Here is a 19068-nt window from a genome sequence, read left to right on the forward strand (position 1 = left end):
CTCTGTGGCATCTAACAACTCGGCCGAACTCTTTAAAATCTGCAAGGAGCTGGCCAACCCTGCTGCAGTCTCTACCCCTCCTGTTGCCTCCCAGGCTCTTTGCAATGCCCTTGCCTCTCACTTTATCTCAAAAACCCAGGACATCCGGTCCACTCTCTCCACCCTGACCCCTCCGCTCCCCTCTCCGTCTGTGCTTGCTGAACCTCCTTCAGCCACCCCCCCCAACCCTCCTTCTCGTCCTTTGCTCTTTTCTCCCCTGATGAGGTCGCTAGACAAGTCCAATCTATGAAAGCCTCATCAAAACAGGTTCATCCCTGTTCCTCTAAAATCATCAAGGACCACATTAACACCCTCGCTCCGGCCCCTGCTGATTTGTGCAACCACTCCTTTGCCTCAGGATCCTTCCCCTCCCCTCTGAAGCACTCACTTGTGCATCCTCTTCTCAAGAAACCCACAGCTGATCCTTCTTGTCCAGCTAACTATCGCCCAATTTCCATTACTCCCTTTCTGGGCAAACTCCTGGAAAAGTTGCCCATCTCTCCGCTTAACCTTCATTCCAATTCTGTTGGATGTCTCCATGACCACCAGTCTGGCTTCAGAGCCGCCAGAAGCACAGAAACTGCTCTCCTGAACATCCGTGAAGATCTGCTCTCCTACCTTGACTCTAACATTCCCTCTGTCCTCATCCTTCTCAATCTCTCTTCTGCCTTTGACACGGTCAACCATACCATCCTGCTCAACCGTCTCCGTGATAACATGGGTATCACTGATCAGGCTCTAGCCTGGCTGACTTCTTTCCTCTCTGATCAACCCTCCCAGGTCCAACTTGGGTTGTTCCTATCATCTATCTTCCTCTCTACCTGTGGTATTCCCCAGGGGTCTAACCTCCGTCCCTGGCTTTTCAACCAATACCTGGCAACTCTCGCCCACTGCATTGCCATTTTCTGCTCAAATTTCCGGTGCTACGCTGACGACACTCAACTAATTTTCAGGCTGCCCTCGGCCACCTCCTCTCCCTCTCTCATCTCTGATTGCCTAACTGCCATTCAGGATTGGTGTGTTGCCAATGATCTTTGTCTAAATGCCAGCAAGACGGAGTTCCTCCTCATCGGCACACCTTCACCATCCTTTCCCCTCACTCTCTGGCCAGCCTCCCTTGGCCCTCCTCCTACCCCCACATGTGAGGCTAAGAACCTCTGGGTCATCTTTGACTCCACACTTTCCTTCTCCGCCCACATCACTGAGGTCTCTAAAAAGTCAAACTTCCTACTGCACCTCCTCAGAGGTACTCTGCCTTTCTTCTCCTTCCCCCAGATCTCATGGTCTCCCATGCTCTGGTTCTCTCTAGGTTGGACTATTGTAACAGCCTCTTTCTAAATCTACCTGCCTCTACTCTCCGCCCTCTGCAACTAATCCAGAACAGGGCTGCAAGACTTGTCCTTGGCCCCAAGCCCTGGGATCGTATCTCTCCAGCTCTGAAATCTCTCCATTGGCTCCCAGTGGATGCAAGGATTAAATTCAAAACCCTCTGCATTGTCCACAAGGCTTTCTGGGGCCTGGGTCCAAAATACCTTCAGCTATCCCTCCGCAAACCTCCCCTCTCGAGCTCTTCGCTCCTCTACCTCTAACTCCCTCAGGGTCGATTGTTTTTCAAAGAAACGGGCTGGGAGTAGATGTGTCTTCGGCTGGGGCCTCCCTCTGGAACAGCCTCCCTGCCACTCTAAAACTTGAGGAGAACCATCTCCGGTTCCTGAAGCACCTCAAGACCTTCCTCTTTGCTTCTGCCTTTGCTCCCTCTCTCCCCTGCTGATCTTTTCTCTCTTGGCACCGTGCACCTGGCCATCTTCTGTCCTCCGGGCCCAGGTACCTGCTCACCCTGCTGCCCTCCCGCGCTGCCTCCGGGCCACCCCTTGCACTGGGGTCTGTATCTGTACCCATGCAGCCCCCCCTTTTTCTTCCTGCACTTATCAGACCTACCCTGTCTGCTGCCTTAAACCCAGCACTTGCCACTTGCTGGCTGCACTACCACTGTTTGTTGCCTTTGTTATTTATGTATGTATTTATGATTATTTATCTGTTTCTCCTTTGCTCCGCACTTTCCACTTCTCCCCCCTCCCATTGTACTTTTCCCATTTCCCTCTCCCATGCACTTGCGTGTTCTCAATGTCACTGGGCCTAGTAAGATTGTTGTTTTGTTATCCCCTGTTCTCCTCCCTTGCCTTGTCGCGCTCTGAAACACTTGTGTATGACTGCGATAGAAATAAAATATCAATATCAACCTGCCCATATATTGCTATGAGGATAATCCAATTGCATCCAGGTGCTGTAGAGACTCGGTCCTTAAGTCAATATGTTCCCGTTTACTGCTATTGTTGAGGGTATTGTTAGCAATGAATCCCAAAAGGGAGTCAGTTTTACCTCTTGCTGAATACATGTTAATAAACAATTTCAGCTCAAAACGATGATAATGAGGCCAGGCCCAGTTCGCATCTCAGGGCCTCAACGGAGATACCCCTTGGCAGATCCAACAAAGAATGGAGTAACTTCTCCTCTACAATACCAAGCCAAGATACAAATTGTTCGAACAAAAGCCACACAGGATTTCAGGGATCACACATTACTTGCAGAACCCCAGGCAACTTCAATTGAATTAGCCTCTTTTCTAGCATGAAGTTCTTCATTACTTGCCATTTGTTACTAGATTTCCGTGAAAGAGCATTCTTATAGTGTGACGCAGTTGAGCAGTTCTTTAATGGCATGCCCAGATAATTTTAAGTATCCACTACTGGGACAAGTATTGACTCTCGCCATCTGTCCTCGATATTACCTGATATCACTATTAAATTAAAAAGTTTGGGAAGTAGGTGCACGCAAAATAAAGGATTGCTTTTAATCTGAACGTTTGATCCACCATCAAACCCTGGAGCCCTGGACCCTTTTAGTTTCCTCATGACATTTAATGCATCCCCAATCCCATATTCGAGGTCAGAGTTTACAAAACAGTATTTATGTTCCATACCCGACTCGACTTCAAGTTTTTTATCAAAAAGATTTTGCACATGATTTCCCCAACATTCTTTTGAGATTTCGTGGATCTCCTTCCTTTGACGGACCAAAAAGTGCATAAATGTGGCAACATGTTTTTATTATCACGACCCTTAAGAACACTGTGACTTTATTTCCAATTTGCATTATGGAGATGCCAATGTATATATCGTGTACGCCTGGGGCTAAGCAATTTGTTCTTGTCTTGGCTGGTGAGAATTTTAGATCTAGTAATCTGTCATATAAAAGCACGCGGCATTTCTTTCTCTTTATGAATGGCAATATCAAAAGGACCAAGAGATGTTTTATGATCATGTATAATCACCCTACTATGTTTGCAGTTATTCCATATCTTTTTCAGCATAATGAAAATATCCCATTCACTACTATGTAGCAATTCAACAGCTGTTTGCCAACAATTCTTCAGCTCATTATTGATCCTTTCTACATTCCATTGTGACCAGACTATTCTATTAGCATGAACGTTTGTTGGGACTTCTTGCCCAATATATCTTTTTGTCTGGCCGCATTAAGTACCAATCGTTAAAAGCAATCTAGCATGGTAATTGTATAAAGTGAAATGAGCATCTAAAGTTTTAAACATTTTCTTAATTCTATGACACACAAAAACATAGTCTAGGCTTGATGAAATTGTCCCATTGGTCCATGTATTAAAATGATGGGTGATGCCTATTCATCTATTACAATGCAATGCTGCTCTGCTAGTGATCAGAGACATAAAATGTGTAATTGTCATAGTGTTGATTGTGTCCTGGGGCAGACAAGATCAACAAAAGTCAATAATTCAAAGCAAACAACATTGGGTTAGCAAAGAAAATATGACACAAAAACTGTACATATAGGTAAAGCTGTGCATGTGATCCTAGTTTTCAACAAAGTGTGTTACCATTCTGCACAAAAGTCTCCTAAAAAAAGTTGAATAGCCTTGGAACGGGATTTAGCTTGGCAAATGGGATTGGAAAATTGGCAGAGAGGTAGATGTCGGGGAAGAGCGATCATGGAGTTTCGCTAAAATAAACAGAAAGGGGTGCCACAAGTGTCAGTTATTGGACTGGATCATTACATACGTGTCAGTGAAGAAAAGTGGTCAATTCATTTGGCAAATGGACATAGAGAGAACCATTAGGATTTTGTGGTGCACATGAAGATGGGTAACCAGCCAAAAGGAGGTATTTGTACCACTGCACACCAGTTAAATAAGGCCCTTCTAGTGTATTGTGTACAGTTCTAAAAGACACACCTATATGTACTATTATGTATAGTTCTGGAGGTCAGTCTCCAAAAATGTAATGTGCAAACTACATGTCCTTTTAGGGGGGATGTCTTTTTACAGACCAGTATTCCTGGCAGAGTGGTTAGAGTACATGATTGTGGCCTGGATGGGGCAGGGGTGCTTCAGGGAGGTCTTAACATTCAAAATAATGTTTTTCTCATAAGAGATAGTGGTTGAAATGCACAACCTTAGAGGGGGAGGAAGCAAAACATTACATACTCGTTTTTTGTGCCTGTTCAAGACAAATGTAAAAAAGTGTATACATTTGTTGGGAACAGGTACAAGAGAACAATTGTACTTTGTGCGTAAGCATCAAGCAAGACACCATTTATGATGCAGGTGTTATGAGTAGGCAGGAGATGGACTGGATGGGTTGACCACCTGCTCATAATCTAACACAAATAACAGGGAAAAATGTGTAAAATATGTTTTCTTTGATTCCTATAAGTTCCAAGAAAAGTTATTTTTGCTGTGACTCAAAAAGCTTGAAAGCATCCCTTGAGCTTCTGTCAGACCTATAACCCTTCTGATGCTGTGTCTTTTCAGAGAGAAGAACCCAACGAAAGCAGAGCAAGTCTTAGCCGAGGTCTCCAAGACTCTCAGGACGTATCCTCTGGATTTCCAGGGAGCACGCATTCTCTCTGGAAATGAGGAGGGGTCCCTAGGCTGGATCACCACCAACTATCTCCTGGAAAGCTTTGTGAAGGTCGGTGGCCTGGTTTATGGAGGGCGGGGGATGACCAATGGCCTCTCTTGCAATGCAGATATACTGTGCAACTAGCCAGATGCCTCAAGGGTTTCACCTCAGAATTAAACAGTTGTCTGTTCGTCAACCAGGCTCGAACTCCCCCAGAGGGCAATGTGAAGGGGTCAACTAAATAGGCTGGTGTTGGCCGGCTTTGTGGGGAACGTTGGCTTTTTGATGACTTGCCACTTTGTAGTTGGTGTTTCTAGTGAATTTAACTGGATAATATGTGCCAATAATACTCCCCCATGTACCACTTGAACACTATGCCATAAAACAAGACCAATTGTAATGTGCAAATGGGAATCACTCTTATTTCAGCGCTCGGGCAGTTTTTGTCCCACTCTGACCCTGCGGTCAACTGTGTAAATCTAGACAAGGTTCGAATTCATTGGAAGCTTGCGGCTGCGCGTTCATTTGTTTTTCCCTCAGCCGTTCTTATATGGTTCCTAGTGACCGCTTATGGGTGGGTTTCATGCTGGACATCAGGAAATCCCTAGATGAATTGTGGGAAAAGTCTATGCTGGAGTTCTACTAAACACATCTTGTAACATTCCTGTAAGATGCTATATATACATTCCTACATAATGAACAGTGTTTATTTAGTGATTCCTATTGTTTCCCTGTGTAACCAGGTCTCTCCTAGAAGTCATATTAGTGGCTCCCTTTATAGTGCTGACCGGATAGCTCACTGAGTGAAACACTCAACGCGGGGACCTGCAAGTCACAGGTTTAAATCACAGTGACCGGATAGCTCACTGAGTGAAACACGCAACGCGGGGACCTGCAGGTCACAGGTTTAAATCACAGTGACAGGATAGCTCACTGAGTGAAACACTCACCGCGGGGACCTGCAGGTCACAGGTTTAAATCACAGTGACCGGATAGCTCACTGAGTGAAACACTCAACGCGGGGACCTGCAGGTCACAGGTTTAAATAACAGTGACCGGATAGCTCACTGAGTGAAACACTCAACGCGGGGACCTGCAGGTCACAGGTTTAAATCACAGTGACCGGATAGCTCACTGAGTGAAACACTCAACACCGGGGACCTGCAATCACAGCAGCGATGGCTCACACTTTCATGCTATCTGGCAAACTGAGTAACATTACATTGGATAATAGTAACAGCTGTTAGACAGCAAAAGCTGTAGTACTATTCATTATATAAAAGTCAAGTTACTGTATTAATTCATGCTTGATGTCCTGCAGGAAACTGTCATGTAAGCATGCAAAGGGTCTACCATTTAAAGTTCATAATTGTTCATATAATATTCCTACTTACTTTCCAATAGCAATTTTGAAGATGGTTGTGTGTGGGTAATGGCAGCACTAAACGCCTTTTTTGATTGCATGCTAGTGGGAGAGCTATCTTTGGCTTTGAGTGGCTAGTTGGACAAGCGTTGGTGGCACTGATGCACTTTGTTTATTTGTAACCTTGCCTTTTGACCTCTCAATCTGAACTTTGTTTTGCCTCCCAGTGATGTCTTGCTACCACTAACGTGCACAGCAAGCCTTCCCTCCACACTTGGCATAGAGCTAGGAGAGGAGAAGCACAGCAAAGTCCTGCAGGCTGGATTTGCCTCTCGGTGGATGTTGAATGTCACTTTTCCCTGTTGTCTTGAAGCAAGTTCTCTGCCACGTGTTTCTCCAGTGCCTCCTTGAATTTTGTGTTTCCTGATTTCCCTCCATCATTGACCGCAGTATGAAATGCTGCCACTGACTGCAAAGCTGCAGAGAAGGAAAAAAAAGCAAGCAACAGTCTCTTCAGACCAAAAGTGCATACCGGGTGCTAACCACCTGTATCACTAGGTCTGTCATATTGCCTCTGTTTGCCAACTTCGTATTCCAGCAGGTAGAACAGTGACAGTACCTTGTTGAGTCCACAGTACTGTGTCCCATCTGGCTGGTGACCTCAAATGTAATTACACATTTTATCCATTTCTTCATATACGCTTAAACACTATCAAACCAGAAAGTCCCAATCATATTTTTAATTTAAAGTAATTGATTTGCTTTTGTTTTTTTGTAAACGCGGAAAAGCCACTTCATGGTTGTGGGGGCTCGGGGGGGGGAGGGCGGGCGGGGGGATGGAGTCCGGGCAGGAAGCAGGCATGCAGAGTTCACAGCGAGCGGCTTGCTCCGGGTCAGCCTAAGCCAGGCTTTGCACTCGGTCAATCAAGCATGTGTCCGATCAGTAAGGACTCGGTCTCCCAGCAGTTGCCCATCTGTGCTGCAGTCTTGCTTGATGCACTTGAGTTCATTGCTTGTCCTGCAATTGTGCCCAGGTGCGCCCTGTGCGCATGTGTAATGTATGTCAATTCCACAATGGGTGCGAAGCGGTGGTTGCTATTGTTGCCTGTGGGTTTGCTAGAAACTCAAACTATTTAAGATGTGCCCTATCCTCAAAGGGCATTTGAATGTGTGAGTCATAGATGCACATGCCCGAATGCCCTCTTTTACCCACTTTTTTGTGCAAATTGGGGTGTTGTGGGGGAGGTGTCTGTGCATTTTAAAGCACATCCTGTATCCTGGAACAGGATGCACTTTAAAATGAGCAGAAACCTCTCCCTCCACGTGGCTCCTTGGAACAAGGGCAGGTGGGTGCACATAGCGTGACTGGGTCAATCCTGATCTTGTTATGCATATTTAGTTTGGGCTATTGGGTGGCAGTTGCACCACCTATAAGCGGAAACTATTGCATGAGAGTGCAGATAGGGAGAAATGGCATATGAGGAGGGTCACAAAGATTGTAGGTGTTGTTTTGTATTTGCCCACCCATTGACTGCCCATGGCCATGCTAATCCCTAGTGCCATAACCACCCAGTTCCTGCCCCTGCCCACCCAACACACTGCCTAATGGGAACTCTTTGAGCCTGCTTTAATCAAGCCTCACCATTAAACGTTGCTCACTAAGTGCCTGCCAGTGTTTTTTCAACGAATTCTTCCGAGAGTTAATTACTTAATTGCAGCTTTAAATATGCACTGGTGTAATACAAATGTCTTAACCAGGTCTGCCTTCAGCTACTCAATTTATAAGCACCATACGTGTCTTTCACTGAAGTCCTGTTAAAAGAAGTATTGCCAAAGCCAACAATTTCGATATGTGTATACATATTAGGCATTTGCCAGGCACTGCTATTCGATGCCCAGGTACTCACACTATTTTCTCTCCTGCTACCATCAATGGTCAGTTAATACCATTATGGTAGTGCCTGGCAAGTGTCTTTCCCATGCCTGCACAAAAGCACAAGCTGTTGTCTTTCCCAATGCTGGTTTTAATTGGAACAGCAGTGGTATGAAACACTGCTGCCCCACTTGTATTTCCATTCCTCAATCGGGGATAGAAATGCTTTTTTCTGTTGGCATTTCACAGTAACAAGCCCATTAGCATCACCGTTACTGTGAAATATGCCTCCAGGAACTCTGTGGATGCTGGGAGGTCCTCATATATGGAAGCATGCTCACAACACTAATGTATGCAAGGGGGCTGGGCAGTGCCTCTTTTGTGCTGCCCCGCAGCTCCCAGGAAATGGGCAGGTCACCTTTGTGGATAAGGTGATCTGCACATTCCTACAATGAACGCAAATGAAAAAGCTCTTCCTCTGCTCTTTTGTCATTTGTGTTCATTTTTGAGCATCTGCTCCTATGTTTTTAATAGTGCTTTCCCCTTGTGGTGATGGTCCCAGAATGTGTGTTCCACTTCTGGAATGGAGCGGTAGTTAGTCCCAGAGTGTAGGGGACAGGGGGTGCAATGGTTGTAATTCCAATCCTTGGCAGACATTGGTAATATTTGCTTTCCGTGAGCTGTGGCTTGAATGCAGATACCACCTGAAGCTCTGATGTTGCTGATGGTTGGCCTACTGCAGTTGGTGTTGAGGTGTTTTTTTTGGTAAAATCGCGGCAAAAATGTCGTCTGCGCAAAAAAAAATGCAGAAAAAATGCTGTGATTTGACCCGATAAAGGTGTACCCTATTATACCATTTAGGGGGAGCAGGGCTTGCAGGGGTGTACCCCGCATCCATTACATGGATTGTGGTGGCAAAACCACGGCCTTTTTGACGAGGTTTTTTGTGTAAACGGCCATTTTTGCCCCAATTTGAACACATGGAACCGTTTTCCCCATGTGATTTTCAGTGCTGCTTCTGATGTGCAGGGTATTTGTTGGCCGGACCATAGGTGCTGGGTGTCTGCATTCTTATTTTACTGTCCGCGTGGAAGGCTTTCACACGTTTCTGAACTCTTCAGTGCTTTGTTCATAAGTGTTCTGAGCAGGGCTGTCAGAAGATGTGGTGAGGCCCGGGGCAAAACATTTGGTGAGGCCCCCTTACAGTTTTTTGCACTCGGCCAGCGGCGGCATATCCGCACACAGGAGACTTGAGAAATCTACCCTTGAGTTTGTGTGCAGGATCCCAAATATGGTTTATTACTACTTTCTCTAATGAAGAAAGGTTCATGCCAGACTAACTTTTTTATCATATGAATAAATATATATAAGATGGCATGAGCTCTCTACTGCGCCACCTCCAATTCTCTGAGGGTCAATCACTTTTCCAAGCAAAGAGTTGAGGGCAGATCTCTTTCTTCGGCTGGGGCCTCCCTCTAGAAACAGCCTCCCTGCCTCGCTAAAAACGAGGAGCACCATCTCCGGTTCCGGAAGCACCTCAAGACCTGTTTATTTGCTTCTGCCTTCTTTCTTCCTCTCCCTTGCTGATCACCTGCCTGATCCATGCACTGGTCACCTGGTCAAGCTCTGAATTCGGGCCCAGGTCCCTGCCTGTACGTCCTATTGCAATCCCGCACTGCCTCTTGGCTCCCCTGCACTTGTGGTCTGTATCTGTAACCCTACAGTCCCCGCTCTTGCTCGTATTGTCCACCCGTTGGCTACACTTATGAGTACTCACACTTGCCACCAGTTGGCTGCACTCTTGTTTCTACTTTGTTCCTGCACTTCTGCATCCTACCCCACCCTCGGCACTTCTCCCCTCCCCATTCCCTGCTCTTGTACGATCTGAATGACACAAGGCCTAGTAAGATCTGTGTTTTGTCCTACTCTTTTGTTTCTCCCTCCTTGCCTTGTCGCGCCTAGAAACACTTGCGTACAGGCACGTTATAAATGCCATATCATATAATTAAGGAGCACCCTGCCCCTGTTTGCGCATTAAAACACACATCATACACAGTGACAAATGATGTACAGTGGAGGCTGGTACATTTCTGAACTTAAGAGGCTTAAATGTTTGTTCCAATTAGTCAGGATCAACAGAGCACAGTGAGGGAGCCCAAACCAAAGGGTGGCTTGGGGGGGGGGGGGTTCTAACTCCCAAGAAAATGTTTGAAACATTGGGTTAAAAGTATGCATTTTATAGCACTTTCTTTGCAAAATTGGGTAGAAATCCACACAGTTTGCAATTGGTTTTGTATGGATGCACATGGAAATTCCCAATAGTTGCAAATCACAAATTGTGCATAGGAACATTTTCCAATACATTTCATGCCGCCTTTCCACACGGGATATGCTAGTATAAACATATATTCATGCTGGTTGTTCTAATTATGTTGAAGCAGGCTGCATCAATATTTGCCATTATTACCATGTACGGATTCCCAACCAGTAAAAATGCCATGCCACAGAAAGTATATCCAGGCTGACTGTGTACCATAAGTGTTATTACTGGCTAGATTGGCCTACATTCAAAGTGGGCCAATTTAGCCAAGTAGTATGTTTGCTTTAACCTTGATGCATAGTCCTGTGCATCAAGGGTAAAGCGAAAAGAGCACTGGCAATGCTAACAGTTTGGGCATTTGTGTAGGCATGGCAAAGGCACTTCTGTATTGGTATTAGCTGGCCATTGATAGTGCCAGTGCAAAATGGTTTGAGTACCTGAGCAGCTAATAGCAGTGCCTCGTAAATGCCTAATACTTATACATAAGCCAAAACTGTTGGCTTTACCAATGCTTATTTTTAAAAGAATTTCAGCGAAAGACATGCAGGGTGTTTTTAAATTGAGTGGCCAAAGGCAGACCTGATTAAGACATTTTTATTACACCAGTTACGTGTTTACAACTCCAATGAAGTCATGAACTCTTAGAAGACTCCTTTGAGGAAACACTTGCAGGCACATTGAGGGCAAAGTTTGATGGCTAGCCATGTTTAAAGCTAGCCCAAAGAGTTCCAGTGAGGAGTTGTTTTGGGTGGGGAGGACAGGGACTGGGTGAGAATGCCATAGGGATAAGCATGGCCATGAGAAGTCATTTCACTGTTAGCACCTGCATTCATATCCATACACTTTTAGGTAATTGAAATCGTGATGTGGGGTTAGCACTTGCATGCTAGGGGAGTGATTAGAAGGGAAGTGGTGACATGAGACATCTCATTCTCACAGCAGTCCTTAAGTGTGATGTTTCAGAAATGAAGGCAAGAGGTAGCTGCTTGTAACATTGAAGCTTCACCAGAATAGTCTCATTCGAAAAGTGGAAAGATTTTAGGTGCCCCCACACAAGGAAGTTTGCCCCTTCCTCACAGCTACTGACGTTAAGAGAGAACTCCTCTCCTGTCAGTCAGCATGATCACGCTGACATGAACATACTGACTGACAGGAGAGGAGTCCTCTCCCATCAGTCAGCGTGGTCACACTGACAACATGAACACACTGACTGACCAGAGAGAATTCCTCTCCTGTCAGTCATTGTGGTCACGCTGAGCAACCTGAACACACTGACTGACGAGAGAGAACTCCTCTCCCATCAGTCAGCGTGGTCACACTGACAACATGAACACACTGACTGACAAGAGAGAACTCCTCTCCTGTCAGTCAGTGTGGTCACGCTGAGCAACGTGAACACACTGACTGACAGGAGAGGAGTCCTCTCTTGTCAGTCAGCGTGTCCACGTTTTCAGCTGAATGACGGGAGGCAGCAGAGCTCACTTCTGAGCCCTGCTGTCTCCCATTATTTTGCTGTTTATTGCGGAGCCAAACGGCTTCACAAGAAACAGCAAAATCATTGCAGGGGCAGCACAGTCCCCCGTGTGAATAAAGGACACGGGAGACTGTGCTGCCTTCCACTTAGGAGAGGGGGCCGCGAGGCCCCCAGCAAGCGCGAGGCCCGGGGCAATTTGCCCCCCCTGGACCCCCCTCGTGACGGCCCTGGTTCTGAGTTGGGATTTGCCTAGAGTGCTGGGTGGTGTCGTTTGAGCGTGAGTAAGGAGGGGAGTGGGCGGCGGGGAGATCTGCTGCGGAATGCCTACTCGGCGGGTCTACTGGGCTTCGCAACTGTGCTGCTGCTGAAGATTAAGCCTTTTTAACACCTGTAGAGCCAAAACTATCCTTTATATTCAGTGGCTGATGGCGGATGTGGATGAATCCACATCTTCGGTAGTGACCTCATTCTTTCTGTGTTTCTGGCAGTGTTTATTGAGCTACACTGTGTTCCTGGTTTGTGCTTAGCACTTTAATAACTGCCAGGCTATTATGCACGTTAGATGATAATTGTTAGATGTGAAGAGTGCCTCTGATTTTATGGCAACCGATTGATGGCCCCTAAAGAAATGAACCTGGAAGTAAAGCCGGTGTGTCCGGTGGTGAAAATTATGGAGGAAAAAGTGGAGGAGGAGGGAGTGGTAGAGAGTGGTAGAGGAGAAACGAGGGAGGAAGGGAGAGATTAATTCTTCTGTCTTTTTTTTCTTTTTACTTTTTAAATTATGGAAATGATGTATGTGGATGAATGGAATTTGGTAAAATGTTGTATTTTAACCTAATACTAATAAAAATAAAATATACGAATAAAATGCAAGTCTATGCAAAAAGAACGAGCATACTCATCCTTGGAACTTAAGGGGTTAATGATTGTCACTTGTAATGGCGGGAATATTGTTGTTGTTCTTTAACCGCGGAATGGAGTTTATTTGAGAATTTGATGCTGCGCGTGACACGAGCGCTCAAAACGTATTTGCTTTACCAATGCTTCTTTTACTTCAAACTACTGAGCGTTTCCCTGCAGAAGAAGGTTTCATTTATAACAGACCCACTGAGGCATATAGGCGCCATGCTCATTTCCCTCCCCAGGTAATACCACATACACATTGAGGCAATATTTACCTGGGTCGCGGTGCACACCAGTTGGTCACAACCCACCATCCCAAGGCGATGGCCAGAGCACAGCGAGAACCATAACCAAGGATTGGGGGGGCCATTAATCGCTTGCCACCCAGGTAATTATGGTCATTAACTCGTATGCTAGAAATCTGGGGTAGAAATGGTTTTGGCAAAATGGTTTCCATTGATAAAGAAAATGCTTGCGTGTGGCGGTTTTCACTGAAGGAAAATGTAACCAGAGAAAGATGGCTGCCATGAAGAAAAGGGAAGTAAATAAACATGTTTCCATTTACCATGGCAGTGATGGAGGCGCGAGCAGCATGGGTGAGTGAAACCTTATTTTTAGTTTTGGCTATTAGGTGGTGCTAATCCACGCATTGACTGCTCTTGGCCATGCCAACCCCTACGGCCACTCCTCCCCCTCCCCCTAACCCTCTCTGCCCAACTCAAATATTTATGGGATTTCTTTGAGCTAGGTTTATAAAGCAGTGACGTCAAACGTTGTTCTGTAAATACCTGCCAGTGTTATTTCATCTTCTGTGAGTTAATGGCTTAATTGGTGTTTTAAATGTCCTACTGGTGTAATACAAATGTCTTAACCAAGTATACCTTCAGCCACCTGATTTACAAGTGGTATGTGTGTCCTCGCACTGAAGTCCTGTTAAAACAAGCATTTGCAAAGCCAACAGTGTTCACTTGTGTATAGCTATTAGATACACATTTTCCAGGCACTGCTGTGATATGCCCAGGAACTTGCACCATTTTGCAGCTGCAACGATTAATGGCTAGTTAGCAACATTATGACAGTGCCTGGCAAATACCTAGCCCATGCCGGCAAAAAAATCCTAAACTGTTAGCATTGCCAATGCTTGTTTGTCACTGTCGATGTGTCATGATCCATCGATCACGCCCCTTCTGGTCTTCCTGGTCCCTGGCACGTCGGGGGTTACTCGCTGTAGTACACCCAACATGGCCGTATACACGGAACGCGGTCTATCGACCTTTACGTCCTATGCAGCACGTTCTATAAATTAGCCACTCCCCTGCGGTTCCGCGCGTCTCAACGCTACCGATAGCTGTGGCCTGACGTGCTCCGTAGTTCGTTCTCCTGAACTGTGTTGCTTCCTGGTTCCCGGACCTTCCTCCTTCTCCTTTCCTACTACCTTCCTTGACCCTGTCTCTTCCGCGTTCCGCGCATGCCGCCTCCGTGTGCTGCCTCCATTCCAAGCTTCCTGGAGTTTCCTAGATCCTGGACGAAGAAGCTGAACAAATCCTGGAATCCAAAGACGGCCGAGCGTGCTTGTACAAGACCAGAACTGCTCGAAAGAAAACCCTGACAAAGGACTCCGCAAAACAGAGAAAACAGGTGAGAAAAGGGGAAACCTGTGACACAATGGGAGGGTAGCTTTCAAAGAGAACAGCAGGCATGAATGAGGTGGTTTGGACGCAAGGGCAGATCCATCAAAAAGTCCATAAAACATGCATTGCACCAGTCAATTGTGCCCACTTTCCAGGTTTCTTCACTGTCAGCAGCGGAGGTGGCAGTAGTGGGTGCTAATATTGTATAGTTTACAGGACTTCTTGTAGGGTGTAGCAGATCTGACAATGTTGAGGTTGCTGTCAAAGCGTTTCCCTTTGAGTTGCTGTTGTATTGACTCTCGTAAGGCAGCCCGCGTGCACTCACAATCGTTTCAGGCATGAGTCACGGGTGTGGTGGCATTTATTGTGCAATACTGTGCTAGGTGCTTCTTGTTGGAAAAAGCTGTGCCTAAAAGTTTTCGAAGAAGTCTATTTTAAATTTCTTTAAGAGGGTCACACATTTTACCTAAAAAAGATTATCGCCCGAATATACCTAACCAAGTTTGAGTCCTGTAACTGAGAAGTGGAGTCTGTCTTTTGAGCTATAGCTTTTTTTTAAGGGTGTGATATATGTCTTGACTGAGTGGAGTGGGACTCTTCGGTTGTAGCATCTTGCTTAGATTAGATTTGTATTCAGATATAATAGGGGTCTATGATAGCCTATGGAGGGTTTAAGACATTTTTAATGTATTTCCTTAAGCAACATGTATGGCCAAACGCAGACTGAGTGCTAAAGTTATTATCATTTTCAATGTATCAATTGGCAGTGTGTCTCATAGATACAGTTCCTGGCCTTGTCAGATACAAATGTTTGTTCACTTGGAAATAATCATGGAGCAAAGAGATCTTAGAAAGCACGCTCCCGGGTTATCATATGGGGAGGGTAACACGTATGTAAAGTCAATGGTTTTGATGCTCAATTAAGACGAAAGAGCACATGCATGGTAGATATTAACGGTAAAGACAGTGTGCAACAGACCAACCCTGATATTATTATATTGAGTTTGTTAAAGTGTATAAACAGTTGGGTATTAGAGGATAATCCCCAGGAATATTACTGTATGGCAATCAATAGAGGATGAGGGAATTGCTTGAATATGGCAGACATTGGAATTAGAACATGTTTAAGAAAACTGAAATGGGAATTTAGACGTCTGATTACATTTAAAAAAAGTAATTCTTGGTGGAACTATTGTGTAACATGTTGACATGGTAAGAAGCCCCCGCCTCTGGCAGCATATTTATACTCCACTCCAGTGGACGCTTTACTACTGTCTCCAAACTGCAAAGTTTGCAGCAGATCCACACACTCGTGTAGATGTCAGAATTGAGCATACTCCCCTCTATGTGGTATGTTATAGTCACAAAGCCAACAAGGATCAAACGTAGGTCATACGTGACATGTGTTTACCTATACCTCCTGTTAAGGTTATTACAAGGGTGAAACTACAGTGTACATAAAAGTAACACAATTGTGTTTAAGCAAAGTTTCAGTCACTGGTGTTTGTAGCCTCCTTGGTGACTTCCTTGTGCGGCAAATGTGTTTTAGGCGAACAGCCTCCAGGGTCCTAATTCCATATTAGAGTCTGTTGGTTCGTTCTGTAGTCACTGTCATATTGGAGCTGGCCTTACACCAGGACCAGGAGCCATAGGTTTACAGGAGGATACCCTAATGCATTTACAGGGTTTTTGCAATTATTCTTACCACCTTACCCACAAAGGGTCCTGGTTACATTGCCTCCCATCCCAGTCTTTCTCTCCTCCTCTGCATCATTCTCTAAGCCCCTGGGTCCCATGATCGACCTCTCAACCTCCTGGACCCCTCTCTCTCCATAGAGAAACCAAGAGGTTAGCATTGGCTGCCGGGAGAAAGGTCCCTTCAGTTTTTAAAGGGTTACACATCATGCAGTGCAGTTCCATCCATTGATGCAGTGGTACACAACCTGCATTCTTCAAGAGGTTTTGGCCTGCAACTCCCATAAATCCTACCCAGCATAGTCAATGGTGAGGGATCCTGGGAGTTCTAGGCTAAAACATCTGGAGGGCCACAGCTTGCCTACTGCTGCAGTGATGGATAGCAAATAGGCAGTAAGTGATAAAAGAGGACTGCTCAAATGTGAAAGTAGGGAAAGGGAAGAAGTTGAAAGTACCATCGCCAAATAAATGATAGGAGAAGCCAAAGCAAGAGGGGAGTTTCCTGAGACAGTGGGTGAATTGTGTGAAGAGAAACTAAGGACACAACATTGCTGGATGCCCTACTAGGAAGGGATGTTGGAGGATATCTCAGTGTTCAGGAAATGCAAAGGGAGAAGTCATATAGGTAGGTGGAGACACCCAAGTGAGGACAGTGCCCTGAAAGCAAAGATGTGAGAGTCTGAATCAGGGATGGTGCTGATGAGCTGTTTAAAGGTGGCTGGGAGGACAATGTGGATAGATGACAGGGGTGACCCACAGTGAAGGAGTGAATGACATGGGTTAGCACTTTAACAGTGGGGTGCCTGCAAGAGAACCCAGATCAGAGGGCTCAGTTGGTCTCTAGATAGTCAGTTATGCAGATGGAGACTACACAATCAAGAACTTACTTTGATATAATGTGCAAGGACAGAAACGGTAAAATGGTTGGCTGGTTTGATGAGGTCACCAGGTGGTTCCTTCAAAATGGGTATGTTGGTGGCCATCTTTAAAAAGTTCTGAGAAGATAACAGCGGAAGGTGAAAGGTTGAAGAGAGGAGAAGGGTATGGACCAGTCAGGACTGCCAGCTCCTTCAGTCTGCTAGTGTCATCAGGAGCACAGAAGGGCTTGACAGTCCCAAACAGTGTGTGCCAGCTCAGTCAGGTGGGTGGGTGTAAAGTCTATGCTGAGGTTACGTTAGAGTTGGGGGTGGCATAGAGAAGGAGGGAGGGAAGATGTCAGCTGAGAGAGAGGAGGAGAAAAAGCAAAGGCTATGGAATGGTGTGCAGAAGGTCAAGGATAGCCTGCGAGCACAAGAGTGGAGAGAATTTAATGTAATGTTTGGACTTGGTTCAGAGCACTATTGAGAACAAGGAACGATTCCTTGTAGGAAGTAGGGAATCCAGGAGTGGGGCCTTTTTCCCACAGGTGTAGGCTGAGGCCCATGGCAGCTCTCAGTTGTAAGATGGCTGAGAGATTGATGGCTGAGGGGCAAGAGGGATTGGAAGTGCAAAGAGATGCTAGTGCCAAATTACAATCCGGATATGCACATTCAGTGGAGTCAGCAAGAGGTTGGGAAGAGCTCAGAGGGAAGCCCTCGTCTGGTCTAGGTAGTGAGCCAGTCTGGCTTGAATTTCCATTTTATAATTTTAGTAGACGGTAGTACAGCAGTGGCAGGATAGAGACAATGAAATGTGGAACAACCAAGTCAGAAGGTGATGTCTCAAGTGAGGGGCAGACAAATTGTTTCAGGGTGAGAGCAGAATTATATCAATTGATTGACATGACTGTCAGTTGGAAGATTATGGAGAGCGACTAGAGAATGGTGGTTGAGAGTGAGGTCCCAGTGGAGTTCCCGGACCTTGATTACATGATCAGGGTTCTAGACCCCTGTGAGAATGCCTTGAACATCAGTTGAAAGAACTTCATAGAGGAGGTCAAGATAATAAAGACGAGGCAGATGAGAGGCAGCCAGTAGATGAGGTTGTTGTGGGATGTTTAACAGCAATATGCCAAAAAGCATAAGACCAGAGGAGTAGAACAGCCATCATTGCTCATTCTAGGGCAACACAACCACCTTCTTGAGATATGCCAGTGTGTTAGGCAGCATGCATGGTAGTGTGACGTGGGGGATCCATGTTTCAGTGAAAACCTATTCTAAAATAAGTATCATTACGTTGGGTAATAACACAAGACTATTCAGTTTCTAGTGTGTGTAATATAAATTGTCAACAGGAATGTTAGCAATCTTAACAGTGCAGAAGTGTTGAAGCCAGTCTTCCTGTTGACGGTACTGATGGAAAAATGATAGAGCTCCAGATTATTTGGGCCAGCAAAATATGCAATGGTATGGTGTTTATCGCGGTCAGATTTCTGATGCAGACATTATGAGCGTAAACTATCCTGTGTTCACCTACTAGTAATACTCCACACTGACCATCTTTCCTTATCTCCTTTCTGTGTCTCTGCTGTAGTTCTCTTTCGCAGGCGATTGGGTCCACCCAGTGTCCGCTGAGATTGCAGGGGCGATGGACCTTGGAGGAGCCTCAGCTGAAATGACCTTCCACCCGAGCGGCCCCATCACGGACAAGGGCTCTGCCATGGAATTCCGGCTGTATGGCTACAACTACACGGTCTACACCCACAGCTACCTCTGCTATGGCCTATTCGAGGCACTGGATCAACTCATGGCTGAAGTCCTAGAGGTACGCCATGCATTGCGCCTCATCTTCAGTGTGTCTGTAATGCAATGCTCTATATAGGGTGGTACTATGTGTCAATGTATATCATTACTCCCCTGATACTGCAGTAAATACTGAGCCTGATGAATGTGATGCCATTTTTACTGCAGTAAAT

At 45.7% G+C, this 19068-nt stretch overlaps 1 protein-coding gene across 4 annotated transcripts in view; it reads left to right on the top strand.

The window, feature by feature from the left end:
* Positions 1 to 19068, top strand: part of LOC138471918 (ectonucleoside triphosphate diphosphohydrolase 8-like) — a 222317-nt gene that overhangs the window by 150323 nt on the left and 52926 nt on the right. For all 4 annotated transcript variants that reach the window (XM_069609790.1, XM_069609788.1, XM_069609791.1 and 1 more), the window contains 2 exons: positions 4886 to 5045; positions 18687 to 18917. In XM_069609790.1, the coding sequence (XP_069465891.1) occupies positions 4886 to 5045; positions 18687 to 18917 (391 nt within the window). The remainder of the gene's footprint in view (positions 1 to 4885; positions 5046 to 18686; positions 18918 to 19068) is intronic.

Source organism: Ambystoma mexicanum, chromosome 8 (assembly GCF_040938575.1).
Source record: "Ambystoma mexicanum isolate Mex_15411 chromosome 8, UKY_AmexF1_1, whole genome shotgun sequence".
NCBI classification, from domain to species: Eukaryota; Metazoa; Chordata; class Amphibia; order Caudata; family Ambystomatidae; genus Ambystoma; species Ambystoma mexicanum.